At 45.3% G+C, this 23,101-nt stretch overlaps 1 protein-coding gene across 1 annotated transcript; it reads right to left on the bottom strand.

Moving 5' to 3' along the window:
* Positions 1-4,044: 4,044 nt before the first annotated feature.
* On the bottom strand, positions 4,045-4,733 carry LOC127339351 (uncharacterized). The gene is made up of 2 exons (XM_051365212.2): positions 4,509-4,733; positions 4,045-4,425 (listed from the first exon to the last, which is right to left on the bottom strand). The coding sequence occupies exons 1-2, from the start codon at positions 4,731-4,733 to the stop codon at positions 4,045-4,047; spliced, it is 606 nt and encodes a 201-aa protein (XP_051221172.2).
* Between the last annotated feature and the right edge of the window lie 18,368 nt (positions 4,734-23,101).

Below are 23,101 nucleotides of genomic sequence, written 5' to 3'. Positions count from 1 at the left end.
CATAAGCATGTGTGGAATTCAGTATTTGTACTTATTATTCATTGCTAACTGTACTCCATGTGTTATCAGGAGACTTGCGAGCAGCAGGCAAAAATAGTAGAAGAAGGCTGCAAGGCCAAATCAGTAGTCAAAAAAAAGAGGAATAAGAAAAAACGTAAACTCTCGAGTAAAACAGGCATCATTGGAGACAAGGTGCTAGAAGAAACCCATCCTGATCCCAGGGAGCATCAGGCTGGTTCTCTCCCAGATATCTCTGAGAACATCCAAGAATCCAATAAGGATCTAGCCATCCAAATGACCTGTGAAAAGGTACTAACTACAAAATAACCAATTAAGTGTTAATTTTTAAATTGCCCAATTCAGGATGCTGCAGCTCACATGCCAGAGATTGTAACAAGTGCTGCTACAATCACTGGAATGAGTACCGATAAGCTAGCGGAATCACTCGATCCAAAAGTGAACCATAATTTTTTAATCATTATACTATGAAATAAATTATTATACAACTCATTGATTTTGGCCAACCACTCATTAACAGGATCAAGAAAAAACATGTACGAGCCAAACCACGATTGAAGAAGTTCATGACCCATCGGATAACTTGCAGGAAGGAATCCAGGTACACCATTACATGTTTTTATATGTCACTGTGTTTGTGCAATATGGAGACACAATTGCAATACATGTACACGGCAGCTTTGTAATAAATCATTAATATATATAATCTTCTGTATAACCTTAAGGTGAAGTTTAATATCATCGGTGCAATCCAGGCTAGTTGGAAAAAAATATAAATATAAGCATCCGTACATCCATGTGTTAACTGTATTAATAAATGTGCTTTATGTATTAAATTTATTTTGCCATCTCTATTATACGTAACTTCAGGCGACTGACGAACAACAGGCATGCATCGGAGAACAGCAGGTGAGAGAACCCCCTCTTGCTCCAGAGCAAATTATTGGACCTCTTCTTCGTACAGAAGAATCCATCAAGGAACCAGCCAGTGAAACGTCTGGTAAAGAGGTACTAATTTATATATTTTCAAATTTAGCACTATTTTTGTTTCTCAGATATAAATGTTTCTAAATTCTTCTACAGGATGCGGGAACTTCGAATGCTGGTGCCGAGGCTGATGCGCCATACGTTGAAACAAGTGCTGCGCTCTTTGTTAGTCAGAAAAGTGCTGATATGATAGCGGAGTCATCTGATCGAAACGTAAACCATCCAACATTTTATCATTCTAGTTAGATAACTTATTATATGACTCATTAACTTTAGCCAACAGAATTCCATTGAAAAGCAGGATCAAAACATAAAATCTGCAAGTGCAACCAATAGTGAAGAAGTTCAGAACCCAGGGGATTACATAGAAGGAGAACAGGCGGAACATGATCTTGTGCCTGACGTAGCACATGCAGACCAGTGCACTTCAGACAATTTGTTGGAAGATTGCGTGGAGGGCTCAAAAGCACGAATAGAAGATGAAAACTCAGCCGAAGAGGAGCTATGCAATAAGGTTGTTGAGAATACACGCGCAGACGATGATGTGCAAGTTACCCAACAAATGGATCCTGCGTGCAAAGGCAAGTTCATTGAATTTTTTTACCGTGCTATTTCGTAATTTACATAATACAATTTCTTTTTCTTTTCTTTCAGGCAATTATGACCAGCTAAAAATATCTCCACCAACGACTGAACAAATTGACGAAGAAGCCAGAGGAGCTTTCTTATTGGTAACTTGTCGCAATGTAATACAAATCCATCGATCTACCAAAATTGTATGGAATTTGATGTTAGTGCATCTCCTAATGTTGCCAACCAGGATTCTAAAACCTCGACGGGCTCAGATGGCGATGGCTGTGACATATCTGTAGTTGCAACCATTGTGGAGGAGCCCTCAACTGCTATAGTACCCGATGATGGACAAACGCTTGAGGATGGCCAGCACATAGGCAAGTACCGAAAATATATTCTTATCTATTTTCCAATCTGCACACTGAAATGCCCACCAATTCATGTTTCCACAGCAGAAGAAACTACTCAATCTGTGTCAAGCAAACTTAGTTTTGATCAGCCAGGAGATGCAACACCTAAGGAAATCATGGAGCGTCCATGTGCCACCGCTGACCAGAATGCAGATGATGGTCTTATCAAAGGTGCACACCCAATCATGGGATAAATACTTTAAAAGTAGTATAGTGGTCTATCCATAAGATGTGCAACCCAATTTGATTACATTTATGGCAGCTCATGTATTTTTCTTTTTCTGTGAAAGATGTCTCCGATGAAGGTAACATAAGGGAAGAGAACGAGTTAGCCAAAACGGGTGGTAACACAGCTGATGGGGAAGAGAAAACCAATGTCGTGTCATGTCACCACGATGAACAAGAGCAGGTTGTCAAAGAGAGTACAATTGCAACAGACGAGAACAATTGCGACAACCGCAGCCCTGAAATTGCATCAGAACCAGCCATGACCATTCAGGAAGAATTGAAAAGCATCATCGATAATTCCATCAATAAAGGCAAGAGACGAAAAACCCATGTTGCATACTTAAAATGTTGCAAATTACGTAATCTATTTTTTCCGTAAACAATACATATGTTAAAATATACGGTGTGAAAAAAGTATGATCATTCGTTGCAGATGATGGAGAAAATCCTGATGATGGGTATAATACCATTACTGATTTTGTCTATAAAGAAGTATGCAAATACAGTATCAGATCATCTATCACTGATAATCAGGATCCATCCAGCAGGGAACGCATGGAAAAATTTAGGTATCGTGTTTTGGCATATGTAATTACAGTCAATTCAAAAACACTGCCTGACAAATAATTTATTAAATTTCCGCAGGAATCAGAAGTTTATTGGATATGGTGATATGGAGGTTACCATTGGTGATGTTGCTGACTCCTTTGAAGATGGTGCTCCTATTAAAACCAGTATCATGACAATCTTGGTAGATGTAGCGCGGGATATTTTTCGAAGCCCTGATACCAAACGTCTAATAGTGCCATTCATGGCAGTGGTAAGAAATATTATTATTATTATTAATATTTTTCTTCATGCACGTTTCTATGCGAAAATTTGAGGCGGCACTAACATAAAAATATAACACCCAAACAGTTAAGGTGCAACAGGATTAATAGGAACAATGATGGCAAAATGAATACGAGGAAATTGGCAAATCTCATAAAGGCAATTAATCCGGTTGAAGATTGTTTCCAGTTGGACAAATACGTATTGTAAGTTTCAGTGTGGAGTCCATAATTATCTTAAAAGAAAAAGAGTGCCTCAAACAAATAGCTGGAATGCATTTTTTGTTTATGCAGATAAAAATTCCATGTTTCGAAGAAGGAGATAAAGAGTGTCCTGTGGGTCACTATTTCGTCATGTCCGTGAATTTAAAGAAGAAGCGGTTTGAACTTCTAGACTCACTTGGAGGGCGAGAAGCTGAACAGCACTTTGTTAACACGGCTGACGTGTTCAAGGAAATTTGGAGGGAAGCGTACAAACAAAGCAACGGAAAGCTGTCACCTGAAAACCTCGACGACTTTTCGTATCAGAAGCCTAAAATTATTCCACTTCAGGGAGAAACGTAAAAATCGTTGGACATTTATTAAATAAGAATTGTTGAACCTTTATTCATATATAAATACATGCTAATGATTTACATGGTGATCGACGCAGGTTAAACTGTGGAGTATACATGCTGATTTTCCTCATGTTCTGGAATGGACAGTCTCTGATGTTCGTTCGACAGAAAGATGTAATGTACATCAGAAAAAGATTATTATACTTGATCCTTATGTGGGAAAGTTTGGAGGTTAATATTGGTCTTATTGAATCAATTGACAAAGGTAGTCAGTACTGCCCATTTATTAATAAAGATTTCATCGCGCATATAGAAATTTCATGACATATTTATATTCTTGTTTTATTGTTTGGTGTAGGCAAGCTTAAAAAAATCATCCCAGGAGAGTACAATTTAATCAGGAAGAGTACTGTGAAGCCAAACATGGTTGTTATCATTGACCTACCTGATTGCCCATTTTTTTCTAGGAATTTCAAAGCTTAGCCGTGCATCCAAGGCTGCATATTTGACCTGATCAAAGCTTAATTCGGGTCTTGCCCATCCTTCCTCTCTTATTTTCTTGCATGATTCACCTTTCTTTTCCAAATTTGTCCCCAACACAGCATTTGACAGATCATAGAGTGATGGTATTCTTATATTCTTAACAACTGGATCTAGTTTATGAATATTGATCATCTTCTGCAAGTCGAACGCACACCTGATATTTAATCCATAAGGCATCAGCATCTTGCGATCCATATCAATTGCTGCACCAAAAAACCAAATCTTCCCCGAGCTCAAGAATTTCTTTAACAAACATGGAATCTTTGTTGCCTGAAATATCTGCGAAAATTCAAACTAAAGGTAAACGATGTATATAATTCGGAACAGTTGGTAAAAAACTTGTATGGTGTCATTTGTGATACCTGAAAAAGAATGATGTCATTGGCAACACATAGCTGCAAAACTGCTGCACGTTGCCGTTTATCCTCTGGAAGAAGTTTCTGCTTTGTTCCTTTCACTTTGTCAGTGAACTCGCAATCAAGACCAACGATCTTTGCGCTGGCGTCGCACAGGAAATCTTCGGATACGCGGTAGATCCACTTCTCCATTGTTGCAGCCCTTGTGGTTACGGTGACCTTGAATTCCATTGAGAGATGCTCGAACGAATATACGGTGTCACTTGTTTGGGGCGCCATAAGGATGGGAGAAGAAAATGGTTCAACTGATGGTTTTGATACCTATCCACTTGGTATGGGGTTCCTTTTATACAAGATCAAGGTGGTGACGATGAGTGAGAACACATCAGTGCCGATTTGTATTCCCTCGTTGGAATGTGATCAGACTGATAATTAATAGCGGATTAATCAATAATAACTGTGTGTTAGACGTACAGACGCAAAAGGGGCATGAGAGCAAGGAATTACGAACAAGGAGGGGGTTATCATCAATTATGCCTACTCTCCTACTAAGTTATCACCGTTGACCGACACAGTGGTGCCTTTTTATTTTTCTGCGCTCGTTGTGTTCGTAGGACTGCAATTGTAAGACGTGCTTCACTTGACTCGGCCAGGCCATGTCTAGCAGAAACCACCGTTTCAGTGTACCTGACCACACTTCCATAGAACATTTTTAGCCACATTAGATACATATATCAAACTAGTTATTTTTCACTTTTAGAATCACCAAGTAAATAATCTATATTTTGGATTTTCTACAAATGTTACATCGATTATAATGTTGACAAAAAAATACACCTGGTGCTACACAATGTATTTGACATGTTAAATAAAGTGAATTGTGCATAATAAATATATATACACACGGCATATTAATAAAAGCGCCGGCAACAACATGCCGGCCCCTTGGCCTAAGGCGCGAATCAGGCACGCCAGCGCCTCAAGACGCGGGAAAGTTTGGACGTGGGAGCCACATATCAGTAACGCTAGAGCGCCACGAGAGATATTTTCACCCACGACGCCCGGCCAGAAACTCTCCCGCCTGCCGCGTAGGAAATTCTACCGCGTAGGAGGTTTCCCGCCTCGCCGACAGTCTATATTATCCCACCACCCCCGCCTCATTGGTTCAAACAACATAGAAATGGAAAAATGTTCAATTCGTGGGACGACGTCGCGCTAGAGAGAACATCAGGTAGAATTCCATGAATACTTGCTGCATATGAGATGATTATTACAGAATATGGGCAACTACTGATAAATAAACACAGGAAAATGACAGTCGTTATTGGGCGGCGCCACCGTCGAAATTTTGCAGGCGGCGACCATATTTGGGCGGCGCCGCCTACAAGCCGCTGTATCCTGTATTCAACATTAAATACCACAACAACATAAAAGTTATAAATAAGCACAGCAAAATTATATATGTGAGCACAAACTGATGACATGTATAAATTCAAACTAGTTGCTTTATATTTGATCATAGCATTACATAGCATTGCATTACATAGCATCTCCAAAAGGCTACTGCATCTCCAAAATGTTACTGCACTACATAGCATTGCTTGCAAACTCTAACTTTGGTTAACTCAAAGCTACTGCATTACATAGCTACTGCATCTCCATCTACCACTACACATGTACACCACAGACTACTTCAAAAGCTAGCAGTACACATGTACTGCTCATCTTCTCCAAAAGCATACATCTCCATCATCTACTGGCTCTTAACCATGGACTTCTTCTTGTACTGCATCTACAATTAGCTTCCACTAGCAGGGGGGTTCCATGCAATCGGCACCCCAAGCGGAGCAGCCCCGTGCTCCATGGATTTCATCAACAATCGAGCCATTTCGATCTTCGAAATGTACCTCAAACCAACCCTTGGATCATCTGCATACTTGCAAACCTCAATGACCTCGGACGTGTGCTCCGGTTCGCCGCCGGCCTTGGCAGCACCGGCTCTGTATGCAGCAATGATATGCAGCGGCATCTCCACCAAATGGCGCACCTTGAACTCGGAATCCCAGCGGATGAGAAGCTCCATACCTCTGCGCCTGCACGCCACCCCCAGACGCTTCATATCGACCATGGACCGAGGAGCAAAGACCTCCTCCTGCGGCAGCCCCGCCATATCCATCAGAGCCGCCGCCGCTTTCTCCTCCTCTTGCCCTTCTTTGGTACAGGACGACGGCTGCAGGTACAGGCGACAAAGAGGCTCCATCACTGGGCCGACGGACTGCTGTGGCGATGAAGGAGAGGACGTGCCGGCGGTCTTCTGTGGCGACGAAGGGGAGGATGTGCCGCCGGTCTTCTGTGGCGACGAATCGGAGAGGTTGTGCCGGCGAGCTGCTGTGGGGGACGAATCGGCCGGCCGGCTGCTGTACAGTCGATTCGGCCGGCGGCTGCTGTGGGCGACGAATCGGCGGCGGGCTGCTGTGGGCTCGATTCGGCCGGCGGCTTCTGTCGGCGACGAATCGGCGGCGGGCTGCTGTGGGCGACGAATCGGCGGCGGGCTGCTGTACAGTCGATTCGGCCGGCGGCTGCTGTGGGCGACGAATCGAGCCTGGCCTGCTGTGGGGTCGATTCTGCCGGCGGCTCCAGTGGGCGACGAATCGGCGGCCGCCGTGGCCGAATCGGCCGACGGTGCGTACGAATCGGCGGCGGCTCCTGTGGGCGACGAACAAACAAACACAAAAACGAAGAACTGGGGGAGTGCGGGTTGGACGCGGCGGGTGGAGAATGGGGGCGGGTCAACGCCATGGGGAATGGACTTTGCATTTCTCTCCCCATGTGCTGTTTTGCAATTACGCCCCTACACTTTCTGTTTTCTGCACGACGGTCAGCCAACGCAGTTACTTTGATTCAATTCATGTCAAAGTTGAATGACCTGCACGTCCTAGCTGCTAAATACACGCTCGCGTACACCACCAGTGACCGTATAAATCATGTATGACAAGTTCGGTGACCTCCGCGGCGTATTTCGGCAGTACGGTGACCGTACCGAGCAGCTCCGACAATTACAGTGACCATTGGTGCATTTTACTCTTTCGGGGATGGGGATGGTCGGGGATCGGTGCGGCGATGGTGGAGGTTTCCCCAGAGATCCCAGTACCCATCGCCAACTTGACCCATACCAAAGTGCTAACACATCGGTCGGTAAATGAAATGTTTATATCACTTGTTATAATAAAAAAAAAGATACAACGGGTGTCGGATAGAAGATGATGTGACACAATTTACTAACAATTACAATCGTTGTTACTAAACTGCGCAACATCACCTTATATCCATACACAGTTTTACCTCAACATAAATGACACGTGAGGGGAGTTGAACTCACAACCTATGCATAATACCTTCGAACCACTAGGACAAACCATTCTGTGTGTTGCAATCCTTATCTAATGTATCAAATACTAGTACTTGTACTACATACTCTTCCCCCATTATTAAATTCTGCTGACTGCCAAACAGGGTTAGGTTTATCCAGTCCTCCGAACCAGGGCGTCGTGCAGCTGCGCTAATCAGCAGCAGCACTGCGCGCAGCATAGCAGCATCAACAACCGACAGGAGCACTGACAAAATCAATCTTCAGGACTGCTGATCTACTATAAGTCCTCTCACCGCTAGTCAACCTGTGTCAATTTTGCTTTTTCTGGTCTTGAATTAGGGTCGTCATGCCGGCTGGGAACCTGCTCTCACAGGCGAGTAATTTAACAGGATCTGTTTAGAAGTGACCCGGGAGAGCAAGCAGCTGCGGCCGAAACCAACAGGAAATCAATCAAAGGGCGCGTCGGCTTGCATACCCCGCACGTTCCGGCCATGGCCTCCGATCGATAAAACTAAGCTGGCGTCGCCTTCCGCCGCCGAGCTGTCTGTCTGGATTAGCACGGCCGCTCCGCTCCGCTCCTTCCTTCGGCGGCTCACCCCCGCCTCCGCGTCACTGTCTGCGGCAACACACACTCTCCGTGAATCTTCCTCCTCCTAATACTTCGGACGTGTACCTGCGCTAGAGGAAACGGAAAATCTTTCCAGATAAACCAAAAGAGAAACACAGTACCGTGCTCCTCTTCCTACCTAGGCTGTACTCGTCTCCACGCCGGGGATGTACTTCACACCCCTTCGGACCTGTACCTGCGCTAGAGGAAACGGAAAATCTTTCCAGATAAATCAAAAGAGAAACACAGTACCGTGCTCCTCTTCCTACCTAGGCTGTACTCGTCTCCACGCCGGGGATGTACTTCACACACCTTCGAACCTGTACCTGCACTAGAGAAAACGGAAAATCTTTCCAGATAAACCAAAAGAGAAACACAGTACCGTGCTCCTCTTCCTACAAAACCTGTACTCGTGTCCACGACGAGGATGTACTTCACACAACTTCGGACGTGTACCTGCGCTAGAGGAAACGGAAAATCTTTCCAGATAAACCAAAAGAGAAACACAGTACCGTGCTCCTCTTCCTACCTAGGCTGTACTCGTCTCCACGCCGGGGATGTACTTCACACCCCTTCGGACCTGTACCTGCGCTAGAGGAAACGGAAAATCTTTCCAGATAAAACAAAATAGAAACACGATCTTGCTCCTCTTCCTACCTAGGCTGTACTCGTCTCCACGCCGGGGATGTACTTCACACACCTTCGAACCTGTACCTGCGCTAGAGAAAACGGAAAATCTTTCCAGATAAACCAAAAGAGAAATACAGTACCGTGCTCCTCTTCCTACCTAGGCTGTACTCGTCTCCACGCCGGGGATGTACTTCACACCCCTTCGGACCTGTACCTGCGCTAGAGGAAACGGAAAATCTTTCCAGATAAATCAAAAGAGAAACACAGTACCGTGCTACTCTTCCTACAAAACCTGTACTCGTCTTTACGCCGAGGATGTACCTCACACCCCTTCGGACGTGTACCTGCGCTAGAGGAAACGGAAATCTTTACAGAGAATAAAAGAGAAAACGGAAATCTTTCCAGAGAATAAAAGAGAAAACGGAAATCTTTCCAGAGAATAAAAGAGAAAACGGAAATCTTTACAGACAATAAAAGAGAAAACGGAAATCTTTCCAGAGAATAAAAGAGAAAACGGAAAACTTTACAGACAATAAAAGAGAAAATCAAACAGAAACCTTTCCAAAAGAAAAAAAATAGAAAAAAAAAACAACAGTTTGATGCGCCGAAGGCGCCTTGATACGAGGCGAAGCCGAGCCGTAGCAATCGCTTCGACATATGGGGGTAACGACAAACGGGGACAACGACATATGTCTGCCATTCATTATGTTTATTAATGTTTGATGCGCCGAAGGCGCCTTGATACGAGGCGAAGCCGAGCCGTAGCAATCGCTTCGACATATGTCATCTCGTAGCACTCTGTTGGAATTTAAAAAAATTGTAATTTGAAAGTGCTACCTCCCTCCCATTAATTCCCCAGAAAACTCACAGCCCGGAAAGACAAAGGGAAAAAGCAAAAAAAAAAGTCCCGCCCAATTTTTTGAAAACGTACTGCGCGCGTAAAGGGAAAAAGAAGATTAACGGGTCCGCATATTGTTAACGGGTCTACCGGCGCGTAAAGGGAAAAACCAAACCCGGAAAACGATTCGCGTCTTTTCCCGGGGACACGTTCCGCGCGCGACACGTGTCGTCGCGAGAGCGCGCGCGCGGGATGGGTTTTTCCCTTCTCAAAGGTCGGCCTTCGTGTAGTGGTACCCAGCGTGCACTGTACTGATGTCGCACAATCGTAGCAGCCCACATCTGCAAAGCCTCTATCAAAGGCTATGATTCTGAGCATTTTCGGACGTAGACAGGATGCGTAAATCCTTCAGTTCTGGGCCGCACTGCTGCTGCTGTATGTTTCTTATGATCACTCGGTGTTAAATTTGTATGTTTTTGAACGTAATAACTCTGAGAACATAAATGCAGTACAAGGTCAAGGGTTTACCCAAATTTCAGAATTTTGTTTTAACTATTCTGCTATTTTTCTTGTGGTGGTAGAGGATGCGACAAGCAAGTCAGTTTGCCTGATTGCCTCACTTGATTGATCAAAAAGGACAACAACTTCATGGGTCAGAGACGGTGTTGGAAGAAAACCATGTGAATCCAATGATTTTTTTGTTGATTTGTCATTATTCTTGTTTATCAACAAAAGCGCGCCTTTGGCTCACACTAGTGTGTGTAGTCATCGCTAGATGATCCAATGACATACTTGTATTTTTTTGAAAGTTTTAAAGATCTATGTATTGTTGATAATGATTATTAATAGTTTTGTAAAAAAGGAGTTTGGCGTCAATGATCTTGTTTTCTACCCCCACCGTTCTATAATGTAAACCGTTTAGTAAACTATTTTAGTGTATTAAACAAAGTGATAGCTTTGTTCTTTGTCATGGATCCATGTTAGAATCTAGTAGTCGATTGAGTGATATTAAACGAAACAAGAGCGCCACCCCGCCAAACACTATCTGCAATTACGGATGCTCACAAATTGCCCAGTCAAGGAGAGCCTCGTTAAACTTGCAATATTTTTCCCCAGAAAAAAAACTCACCATCTTCTCGCCACCGGCAGTCATGCCCCAACACGTACCCAGCTCCTGGTCGGAGCCACTGCTGCGTCACCTTCATAAATTAGGACATCAAATGCATGCTTTTCATGCTCTAAATGATGTATTCCTTCCGATCTAAATTAGTCGCCGCATTGGGACAAATTATTTGGATCGAAGGGACGAGGAAGTAGGATAATTGAAATTTAAGTTGGACTTTTGTCCTGACTTGTAAGGCAACGGTAGCACGTTCGCCACAGCTGGTTACCGGTGGTATAGCTCAAAAATATATTTCTCTCTACTGGACAAATTACATCCACATTTCTCCTGATGCGTCGTTCTCCTCCTTTTTTCCAACTGGGAACTTTCATGGAATGAAGCAGGCGGAATATTCCTACCACTGAAACAAGTGGCACGTACTGCATCCTCCAAGAGAAAAAAAAAGGGAAAGGAGCTGAAGAGGGGAACGTCGTACTGCTTATCATGCGCTTCATTTTTGCGTTTGGTCCATAGCTTAGTTGATAAGGCAATGCACGTGCGAATCACTAGCTTACTGAGATCCATCCTTTTGCTTTAGGCAACTGCATACCACTAATTAATCAGCTCGCAAAAGGCTTCGCTTTGCTAAAGCATATGTAGATCGGCTTTGGTTTTGGTTGCGATCTCACGCTTTTAGCTAAAACCCATGTGAATATGTCGTTCTAAAGGAGTTCATGCCGTTTTTCACGACTTGGGAGAAACCATAGCCGCCGGTGAAGGCTCCCCCCCCCCCCCCCCCCCAACCGATGTAAGCCCGCTACAGTTCCTGCCCCTCCTCTCCTCCTCGCCGGGCCTCTCCTTCCTCCTCTCCGCCGGAATAGCCGGCCGGAGATGGAGAGGAGATGGTGCCGGGCTGTATATTGCTAGTATTAGCTTTAGACTTGGTCCCGTTGTGGCATTTGGCGTTGATGTCGGGAGGGACGTGGTGGATCTGAGCAGCCAGATCTGCCACCGCAACGTCTTCTTCCTCGACCTCATGGAGCTCCGGCGGTCGGAGCCGAAGGTGTGGCGGCGGAGGGAGATGAAGATCTCCATAAATAAGGCTGGCTTTGGCGGATCTGGTGGCTGCAGATGCAGCAGCAAGCTGCTTCTTCTTCCTCGTCGAGGTGGCAAGAGAAAGGAGTTCTTGCTTGCTGCATCTGCCTTGCCGTCGGATCCGCAGCAGGGAAGCTCGTCAGCTTCTTCTCGGAGGTTCTCCATGGCGCCGCTATCGCCGTACACTATGGCTGAAAGGCAGCCCCTCCACTGGAGGACTACCACGGCGCCTCTGTCGCCGGATTTCCTGGGAGAAGGGCGGCCCATCCATCCTCGTGCGGTGGCGACAGGCCGCCCTCAAGGCAGCAACAACCTCCGCAAGGCGCTTCTGCCAACTCGGAGGCTCTCCAATCTCGGCGGAGTTGGCTCCCACCTCTACGTCCCAAGTGGTTTCGTCCCCGGCGGCGCAGAGGTTGACTCCGGTGAGATTCGTAGCCGTGAAGGAGGAGCTGGACCTGATCGCGTTTGCGTTTTCTTTCAAGGTCCTCTGTGCAATTTGTACGGGCCAGTTTGTAATTTCCCAGTTCTTTCAGGCCTTATCTGTAATTTATACCTCACCGCTGATAATATGAAGCCCTAGGTCCTTCGGGACCTTTCCTTGTTCAAAAAAATAGCCGCCGGTGAGACGTCCACTCATCAAAGTTTTTCCGTCCATAGCTCCGCCGATTCCTGTTGCCTCCACTTCGGTGTGCGAGGCAAGAGAACTTCCTTAAAAACGCCAGATGTGTTATTTATACATTTTGTGTGTTTACAGAGATATATATGTTCTTACATTTTTTATGGAGCCTAACATATTAATATCAAGATGCTAGCAGTTATACACAACGTAAATGTAATGTCGAAGGGCGAGATACTGTCATCCTCTCCCGCTACAGTAGAGGCAATTTTTCTGGAACCCCGAGCAGATCCACCCCTCGCCGTCGTTTCGCCGGGTCCCTGTCCTCCGCCGGCCGCTGAGGCAGTGGGAGGATGGGGGAGCCTCGTCTCTCGTGTGTGTACAGGGTAGGCTCTATTGGGACCCTGGCCAGCGGCGTCTTAGAATGGGCGGCACAGCCGGTCTTCGTTTTGCAGGTGGTGCTCGCCCCCTCCGGCGGTGGAGTTCTTCAGAGCGCCACGGCGGAGCGCCTCCTCATCCGCCCTCGCGTTCCCCAGTGGCCGATGCATGCGTTTATCCCCCTCTGGATCTCGACGTGGCGGATACAGTTGACGACCCCGAAGCCCCTGATGTTGGATCAAGACGGCGTTACCAGCGGAGCAGAGTGGAGGCTCCCCGGAGTTTGAGGTCCGGCGACTACCCCGCCGCCTGGGGACATCTTCCGATCCAAGGTTAGCGTGGAGATGCAGCGGCGGCCCGCCACCGGCACGTTCTTCTCTTCGTCGGCGATTTTGTTTTGTTGAAAGGACATGTGTGTAATTTCTAGCTGTCTGGTGTTCTTTTCTGTAATTCTTGTTTCAATATAATCAGTGGTTTCCTCGCAAAAAGAAAACGTAATATAATGTCAAGAGCCTGGTTTTTAGAAAATGTCAAGATTTAGTTAAGATGAATTGAGACATCAAAGATGCGAACGACCAAAATATTAAGGAAAGAAAGACCTAACTCCACCAGAGCAATCAACGACCTGTAGAAACACGAAAAAACCACAACCATTGGCAACACCTACACCACGAAATTGGTTCTCCAACAGCATTTCTCCAGAAAGGGAACAATGTACAAGTGCAAATCCAACCAGCAAAATCAAATTATGTAATTTCACCTCAGAGAAACTCTGAGCAAGATGCACACACTGCCTTCAACACAGGAACAACTAGAAGTGTGCCTCTGTCATGTATAACCAATGAAGGTATTCCACCCTAGAAAAACTAATTCATCTTATGTTGTCATCACTTGCATAGACTCACTACTGAAAAGCAATCGAACACCATATGTCGCCAGGAACACTATCGCCACGCACACGGTTCAATGAGGAATCACCACACAAACTAATTAGTGTTTTATTCGAATGTGCTACCAAGCAATCGAAAAAGTAACATGTTCGACCGAATGTCTCACGTTGCCAGAAACCAATGTGTGGCATATCTGGCTACATGACGCCCAATGGCTGAGCCAGGCCGGCCACCCAGATCTCGCCAAGCAGAATTAGAATTGCTAGATCTTTCGTTTGAAACGTCTTCATAAGCAACACACTCATATGCTTTCACTAAAACCACAAAAAGCATGGAACACCCATCAAAGGTTCAGAGGTGAATCAAATACTTTTATTTAGAAGCTTACAAATTCTAGATTATTTACGGTCAAATCTATATATGTATGCAAGCCTTATGAATGATCACACTAGATTTCTTCATAGATATCTATGAAAGATAAATATACATTTGAATATTAAGATCTTTACATGGTTTTTTCATAAAAGGTTATGCTGATGAAATATATGTTCGCTGAGGATAAATAGAGTCCTTGTAAAAAATGCGCTTTCTGTGATTTCTAGGAGTATATTCACCATATGTTTATCGCTTGTCTCTTTACTCTTCTTATATGGAGGATAGTTCACATCTTTTAATCTACCCCCTCCAAACAACTTCACAAATATATTAGAATTGGTTAAACGAGAATAAAAAAAGTTAATTTCATGTGAAAGTTTGTGCTTTAGTTTGAACCATATGCAATCGTTAAAACATCACTGCTTTTAATAAGATTGAAAATGCTCACTTTCTACAAGTTATTCATAAGGCCACGCATGCAATATCTTATCTTTCAGGAGAAACGGGCACATATGGATTCTTCATGCAGGCTTCCGCAGATAGTTTATCGGCATATCTTCAACCGGGTTGCTAGTGGCATACTATTAGAACAGAAGATGCATATGCACTTTATGTTCTTATATATGTTACGCTGGTTCATTTATGTATACACCTTGTGTGATGCATGACTTCACAGCCGTTGGTAACCAGGACTCCACTCCACATAACATAACCTTGTTCTGTGGAACACCTCAACAAGGATTCCAATTTCTGCATGAATCACCAGAAATCCCACACGGATCAAAGATGTCACAAAATAATTGATGTGGTCTCCAGGACATACGTGGTTCCACGGTCTCAACTCCTACACCTCAAGTCTCAACAAACAAACAAAAAAACAATCCATGCATCTCAATGATTCGCGTATATTCCGTATATATGTTTACTGATCACTGAGTTAGGGCGTGTGCTTGGACCTTACACCTGTATGGGCCAAGATAACGTAAACAATAGCACATGATTAACGAGAAAGCGAGACCCGATCCTGCGCACATACATGATCCAAAAGGCAGGAGATTGCGAAAACGACGTGAACGTCCGGAGTGAAGGAGTGGGTTGCTATCCTAGATGCCGGAAACGATGCAGAGGCTGCCGGTGACATGGCTAGGGGTATAGTCCCCGGGACTTTATTATTGGAACCATCCGTATATAAATGGTGCCACATGTGTGCACGTGATTTCCGGGTGTAGTATCAACCATTTATTCTTGGAGGTTAAGACTGGAATTTTGTAGTGTACAGTGAACTAGTGCAGACTGCAGAGTACAATATTCTGGCTGAAAATTTCAGAGTGAACCTTTTGCTTGGAAGTTTGCTCATGCTTACAGTTTTCCATCAGATTAGATAGCGATTTTGTTTGGACGCCAATATTACAGAGAGGACAATTTCTGAAGCGAACGGTTTTGGATATCTTATTCAAGTCTCATTTGGCGGGGATTGGAGGATTTGATCCATCGCCCCCGGTTCAAAGGACAACTAAAATAATGGTACTTCAACTTCGATTGGATCTAGCTATAATCTATGTTTGGATGAGTAGAAAGATATGAAGCTCAAAGCGGATGATGCCATCCTTCTTCTTAGTTAAAGTCTCAACCTTTTTTTTTTTGCGAAAGGTCTCAACTTCTTCCCAACTAAAAATGGCCACATGACAACTTATTTTAACTTTTTGATGTCGGTCGTCATCCACCGTCAGTTAAAAATCGGACGGCGGCTAGGGAGTCGTTTGCTCCGGCCGAAAAAATACTGAACACTCTCTCTTTATAATTTTTCTTTTATTTTAGGGAAAGATCATATATCAATTAATTTTTTTTCTTTTTTTCTAGTCTCAAAGGATTAATGGCTCATCTGCTATTTATGGAATATAATAGGCTATTTTTAATTAAAACTTAGAGTGTGTGTACAGAGATATGCAAGGCAGTTCATTTCCATAAAGCGACTTGAACCTAACTAGCAACCGACGTCAATTAGGCCCATTTATGAACTATCTCGGCCTGAACCCAAAAAAATAAAGTTATATATTTTGGTATGCGTGGATAAATGGACTGGGATTGAAAACATAACATAGCAGCCCGACGTACACCGACCAGGGGTGTTGGAAAAAACTGAAAAATACGTCGTGTCATTGGAATTGTCCCCCAAGCGAGCAAGGGGACACAGCCGTATTTATGTCTGTTGGTCGACCAAAATGAAAAAAGGTGTTCGAAGCAGCTGGAGATGTTGTGGATACACTTCCGTGTCGTGCTTCTATCATGCAATGAGTGCATCACCTACATTGGCGTCCCCTGCATGGGCGCGCCACCTCACCCCTTTTGGGCCTTCAAGGCCCCTAGGTGAGGTCCAAGTGCTCTAGATCCTTCTTTCGGTAAAAAATATTTCTCCAAAATTCTAGCTCAATTTGACTCTGTATAGATCTCTGAAAGTGAAAAATACATAAAACAGAGATTTCTTGTTTTACAGAGTTATAAACCAAATAAAGAGGATCATTGGTAAATCTCCATAAATTAATATAAAACATGGTATTATTATCATATATGTTGTGAATATATAAAAAATCATGTTAATAAAGTACAAAATTTATGTATGCATTGGGATGGTTAGTCGACATTACTCACCACGGCATCTGTGATGTTGGGGAAAAGTTAAAATGCGTCGGGCCAATGGATTTACCCCAAGGAAACAAGTAGATGCAGTCGTATTTATATCTGTGGGTCGACCGAAATGAAAAAAAGGTGTCCGAGATGTGTCAAGCACACTTCCGTGTAGTGCTTCTCTCGTGCAATGAGTGCATCACCCGCATTGGCGTCAACCTGCAGGTCCAAATGTTGTTTTACTCCCACTCCGCGACGTACACGGTGCTGGAAGACGAATAGATAAGGAAGTTCGGTGCTTGTAGGAAGCTTCGATGAAGACGAAAGGTGACGCATAGCAAGAGAGGAGATGGAACCTAGCAAAAGACGGCATGGATGGAAAAGAAGGCAGCTATCTAGCAAGCTATCGGCTAGGTGAGCCAGGAAAGTCAGAGATGCTTTCGACCATGGCACAACAAAGCTAGCAACCGCAATTTATCCAGATCAGGCCGCACGGTGTGAACCTCCCTCCTCCCTTGTTTCTTTCTTCTTTCGTGCCTGCCCGGTTTGTCTTTCCAACAAGATAAGAAAAACTCTGAAAAAAGCGCACGTCGGTACATGCATGTGCATGCGTATGCACGGTGAGGATGCATGGCACCGCACGACACGGCCGGGAGAAAGAATGGCGTGAGATACGCGTACTAGCTAGCTATCGCTCGATCCCGTGGCCGCACGCGCCGGGAGATGGAACGCACACGCGTGATGCGTGGCTGCCAAAAGTATGGGACTCCACCAGGAGATGATGTGATGCGGACCGTGGAGTGGACGGCAACACACACACACACGTGTACTCTTGAACTTAGCCGAGAGGTTAGCTACTTTTTTAAACGGGAGGCATTCGCCCTGCATTAAATTAATAACATCGAAATAGAATTACAAAGTACTTAATAATCAAATTTCATTCAAGTCACACATCAAGAAAGAAGATAACGAAGAAACACAGTTTGAAGATCGAGTTTCTCGCCCATCCGCACGATCAGAGCATTATAGAAGCCGCGTTGAAAGGTATGCCATCGGCAAACGATCCAACCTTTGTGATCAGATCGATCCTGGCTCGCTATCAATGTGGAGTCGTCCGCCTCCATCTCCAAAGAAGGCCCCTGCCTTCTCGCTCAAGTTCGAAGGACTCTGTACCGTCGTGAGGTAGAGTAGCTCGTAGAGCATGAGAGGCACACAAGACAGGTTGCCCATGAAAAGAACCAAACATTATCACCTCTTCGCGTGAAACCCGCAAACCCCATCGTCAATAGTAGCGTTGATCATGACGCGAGGTTTAGCTTGAGATCCCGAAATAAGACACGAGAAGAAGAATGGCAACACGGGCCACCATGAAAGTCCAAGCCACGAAAGTTGTTGTCTCATGCCATCCAACACGGCCATGCCGCCGTAGAGGGGATCCTCCCAACCCCTCTTGCCTAGGCTCGAGGGTGTCTCACCACCGGTGAACAAATACCACCCAAGGTTTTGTAGAGCAAAACAAGCAGAGGGCAGCGACCAAACATGGCACCACGTCACCTCAACATAAATGCCGCTACTAGAAGCTCACCGGCCACCATGCTGCGCAACCTCCACCCCTTGGTCCCCAGCCGATGCCTCCAAGGAGGAAACGACACCAGCATGCCGCCATGGCCCAATCAGAGGAATTTTGGTTTCCACCGGGAGGAGGGGAGAGGGGGATGAGAGATAGACCTCGATGTCGCCTCTAAGAAGGGGAATGGCACACCGCGTCGTTGGCGTCGTGGCTGCCACCACCAGTCAAGCGTTTCCCCCCAGACAGAGCCCCCATCCTAGCCGCACAAATGGAAGGCCACCGTCTTCATATCAGAGACGGAGGCCGACGATGCGTCATCAGCAACACTAACTAGCAGCCTCCCCCTCCCTGGCCTCGCAGCTGAGAAGGACGTCCAACAATAACGGCAAGCTACCCTGCTGCTGGATCGACGATGCTCTCAACTACAGAGGCCGCCGCCTCCGATGCCAAAGGTCCCCTAGCTCACGGAGTGCAGGAGCAGCAAGATCTATTCTCGCCGCCAACGTCCTTGGCAGGCGCACGCAGGCTTGCCAGCAGGCTCATCTAGCGGCGGCGAGGGAGAAGGGAAAGGGGGAGAGGGTTGCCTAGCTAGGGTTCGCTAACATAGTTCCGTTTATTTAAGAAAGGTTCTCCCGTTAATCGTATAGTGATGGATGTGATGTGACCATATATGGGAGCGTGACGCGTAGAGGTTGGAGTGGCGTGCCTAGCTCTCCTACAAGTAAGTACAAAATGGCACAACGAAGCTGATGTAATAAAGGGGCAGAACAGACTTGGAACGAACGGCCGTGGCCAGGGTACACATGTCCGCCATCACGGGGCCATCGGCCCGTCCTACTACCCACAACCGGTGGGCTACGCGTACAATGATGCCATGACCTACGCCCGGGCGGATCCATGGTTCTTCGAGTCAAACATGCCTAGGCTCTTGTCGCGCGAGATGGGGCGGCCGGAGCGCGACGTGTGCGGCTCTGCCGTGCTCTCTTATCGCTCGGCTTCGAGTCGCGAAATATTTTGGGGTCCCTGCATGCATGTATTGTCCCGTTCTGTAATATAAGCTGCTTTATCAAATTATTTTAATTTATTAAAGCAGCTTATGTTAGTAGAACAGAGGGATACCACTTTCCGTCGATTTCTAGCAAACACGGTCTACAAAATCTGCATGGTAATTTGCTAACTAATCTTTTTTTGAAACATTGTACATAAGCGGATGGTCATAAGTACGTGCATACTACCGACATTAACGTCGTCTCATACTAGCCGAATATTTTATTTTTATTAGATACCAAAGTGTTAAACATGAGGTTTAAATCCTAGCGAATTGGGGATATCAGTGCTCTCCTAACCATCCAACCACACTAGCTAGGTCTCATCCGCTAATTAATAACCAACTGAGTGTTGGAACATCTTTTTAAATGTACGCAATATCATCGTAACATGTTTTTTGTGATCCGGTAAAAAATGCTAAAATGGGGCGATGACGGCGGCGTGCCTTCGGCTTGTTTGAGTGTTTGTAGCCCTCACTAGTTGGTCTAAACTTCCTTTTTTGTACTTTTTAAAATTTTATATTTTCTTGTACTACTGTCGAGGATTCTGAATAGATCGGTGAAATTTTCGCAAAAACACATCAGAACATTTCAAATACATGCATGCAACAAAAAGTTAGGTGTATGCAACTAATACATCTCATTTCCTAGCAATAAAGCACCAAGGAGATATCATCGTTTTGTAGACAACATGGAATTACAACATGGATCTCAACATGCAACGTTTGCTACACATAACCATAGTCATCGCAACGGTCTCTCCACTCTCTTTGCAGCAAAAACACACCGGCGTGGAGCTTGCAAAACAACATGTATCACAAAAATTATACAAACAACTAAACTTTTCTTGAAGCACCAACTCGCTTAATTCCTTGTGCATGTAGCCGAGGAATACCCTGGCCTATCGGAGCCCCACCGCTACCAGAATCGTTGGGCATGAATCCATCCACCCTGAAGCACCATCTTTCTCGAGCATGACTGCGCGGAGGACTTAGTTCTCATCCTCCAACTCAAGCTTCTCCTAAGAGGGTATCAATGGTTGGCTTACTGACGCAGGGATGGGTAATATGGGCAGGAACATAGAGGAGAAGAGGCAGATGCATACGTGAGGAGGTGCGTCGAGAAGGAGCCCAGGACGAGCAGCCGAGGTAGACACTCAAACCACTACGAGTTACTGATGACCATCGTCATCCTCCATACCTCTGCATATCACCTCCCTCACACACATCACTACACGAGAAATCGCGCACTGATGTATCTCCCTTGTATACATCCCACACCTCCCCATCCGTGTTGTCGACTCACGCTGCCACCTAGCACAACCATCTTGCATCGGCCCTTGGCGTCGTAACCTCGTGTCGAGCACCGCATCCCATAGGGGTGGGGAGTTGCGTGTTGTTATTGTACACCTCCCGAGTCATGCCTCCATAATTACTGCCATTGTGTCCAACGATTGGGAGGAGAGAGAGAGAGAGAAAGAGAGAGGAAAAACAAAGGCTGGTCTGATGTGTCGGTGTATGCAAAAAATAGGTTTAGAAGATAAGTCTTATTGGTTGTGTAGATGGCCCAAATCCGAGGGTGAAAGTAACATGGCCTTCAAAATTGACTGGTGTTGGTGATGCTCTTAGCTCGATGTACTAATGGTGTCAGGAGAGTTTGAGGGATACTAGGAAGAAAATACATAGAAGGGATGTGGTCCTGGTTTGGTTCGGGGTTGGGTTGGTCATCCCACACAACATTGGTGACGGTCGCGATCCAGGTTTGCAAGACTTAGAAGTTAGGGTTATGTTTTTGTTGGAGATATGCCCGAGAGGAAATAATAAAATAGTTATTGTTATATCTTAGTGTTCATGATAAATGTTTACACTCCATGCTATAATTGTATTAACCGGAAACCTTAATACATGTGTGTTGTGTAAACAACCAGAGTCCCTAGTAAGCCTCTCATTTAACTAGCTTGTTGATTAATAGATGATCATGGTTTCCTGATCATGAACATTGGATGTTATTAATAACAAGATCATATCATTAGGTGAATGATGTGATGGAAACACACATAGTAAGCATAGCATGAGATCAAGTAATTAAGTTCAACTTGCTATAAGCTTTCGATACATAGTTACCTAGTCCTTCGACCATGAGATCATGTAAATCACTTACACCGGAAGGATGCTTTGATTACATCAAACGCCATTGCATAAATGGGTGGTTATAAAGATGGGATTAAGTATTCGGAAAGTGTGAGTTGAGGCATATGGATCAAGAGTGGGATTTGCCCATCCCGATGACGGATAGATATACTCCGGGCCCTCTCGGTGGAATGTCGTCTAATTAGCTTGCAAGCATGTGACGAGGTCACAAGAGATGACATACCACGGTACGAGTAAAGATTACTTGTCGGTAACGAGGTTGAACTAGGTATGGAGATACCGATGATCGAACCTCCGACAAGTAAAGTATCGCGTGACAAAGGGAATCGGTATCGTATGTGAATGGTTCTTTCGATCACGAAGTCATCGTTGAATATGTGGGAGCTATTATGGATCTCCAGGTCCCTCTATTAGTTATTGATCGGAGAGGAGTCTCGATCATGTCCGCATAGTTCTCGAACCGTAGGGTGACACACTTAAGGTTTGATGTCGTTATAAGTAGATATGGAATATGGAATGGAGTTCGAATGTTGTTCGGAGTCTCGGATGGGATCCAAGACATCACGAGGAGTTCCGTAATGGGCCGGAGAATAAGATTCATATATAGGAAGTCACATTCCAAGTTTGGGAGTGTCCGGTAAATTTATGGAAGGTTGTAGAAATTTTTAGAATCATCCGAAATAAATCACTATGGAAGGAGGAGTCGCGGAGAGACTCCATCAACCCTAGCCAACCTACCAAGTGGGAAGGTGGAGTCCATGGTGGACTCCACCAAGGTGGCCGGCCACACCACAAGGAAGGGGAGGAATCCCACCTTGTCTAGGTTTCCCAAATTTGGTAAGTTTTGGAGTTGGACTCCAATGTTGTTTTGGGGTAAACCCTAGGGATTTCCACCTATTTAAAGGGAAGGAGAGGGGAGGGGGTGCATACTACTTGGACGCACCACCAAGGGGCTCCCAGGCCGGCGCCCCAAGGCCCCTCTCTCCCAAACCCTGGCTACTCCATCCTCCTTCTTCTCCCGCAGCGCTTACGGCGAAGCCCTGCCGGAGATCTCCACCACCACCGTCACCACGCCGTCGTGCTGGCGGGATTCTGAGGAGGATCTACTACATCCGCTGCCCGCTGGAACGGGGAGAAGGACGTCGTCATCAACACCGTACATGTGACCGAGTGCGGAGGTGCTTCCCGATTGTGGCACCGTCAAGATTTTCTACGTGCTTTTGAAAGCGGCAAGTGGTCGACTACATCCACCACGAGATTTATCTCGCTAACGCTTAGCGATTTTAGAGGGTATGTTGATCTTCACC

The sequence above is a fragment of the Lolium perenne genome, chromosome 3 (genome assembly GCF_019359855.2).
Source record: "Lolium perenne isolate Kyuss_39 chromosome 3, Kyuss_2.0, whole genome shotgun sequence".
NCBI classification, from domain to species: domain Eukaryota; kingdom Viridiplantae; phylum Streptophyta; class Magnoliopsida; order Poales; family Poaceae; genus Lolium; species Lolium perenne.
This window is presented reverse-complemented; position numbering and strand designations above follow the sequence as displayed.

Bases quoted from the DNA above. Each gene is read 5' to 3' on its own strand.
- LOC127339351 (XM_051365212.2), bottom strand. From the start codon at position 4,733: ATGGAATTCAAGGTCACCGTAACCACAAGGGCTGCAACAATGGAGAAG. The intron at 4,426-4,508 runs GTATCACAAATG...GAATTTTCGCAG, and splicing joins ATGACATCATTCTTTTTCAG to ATATTTCAGGCAACAAAGAT.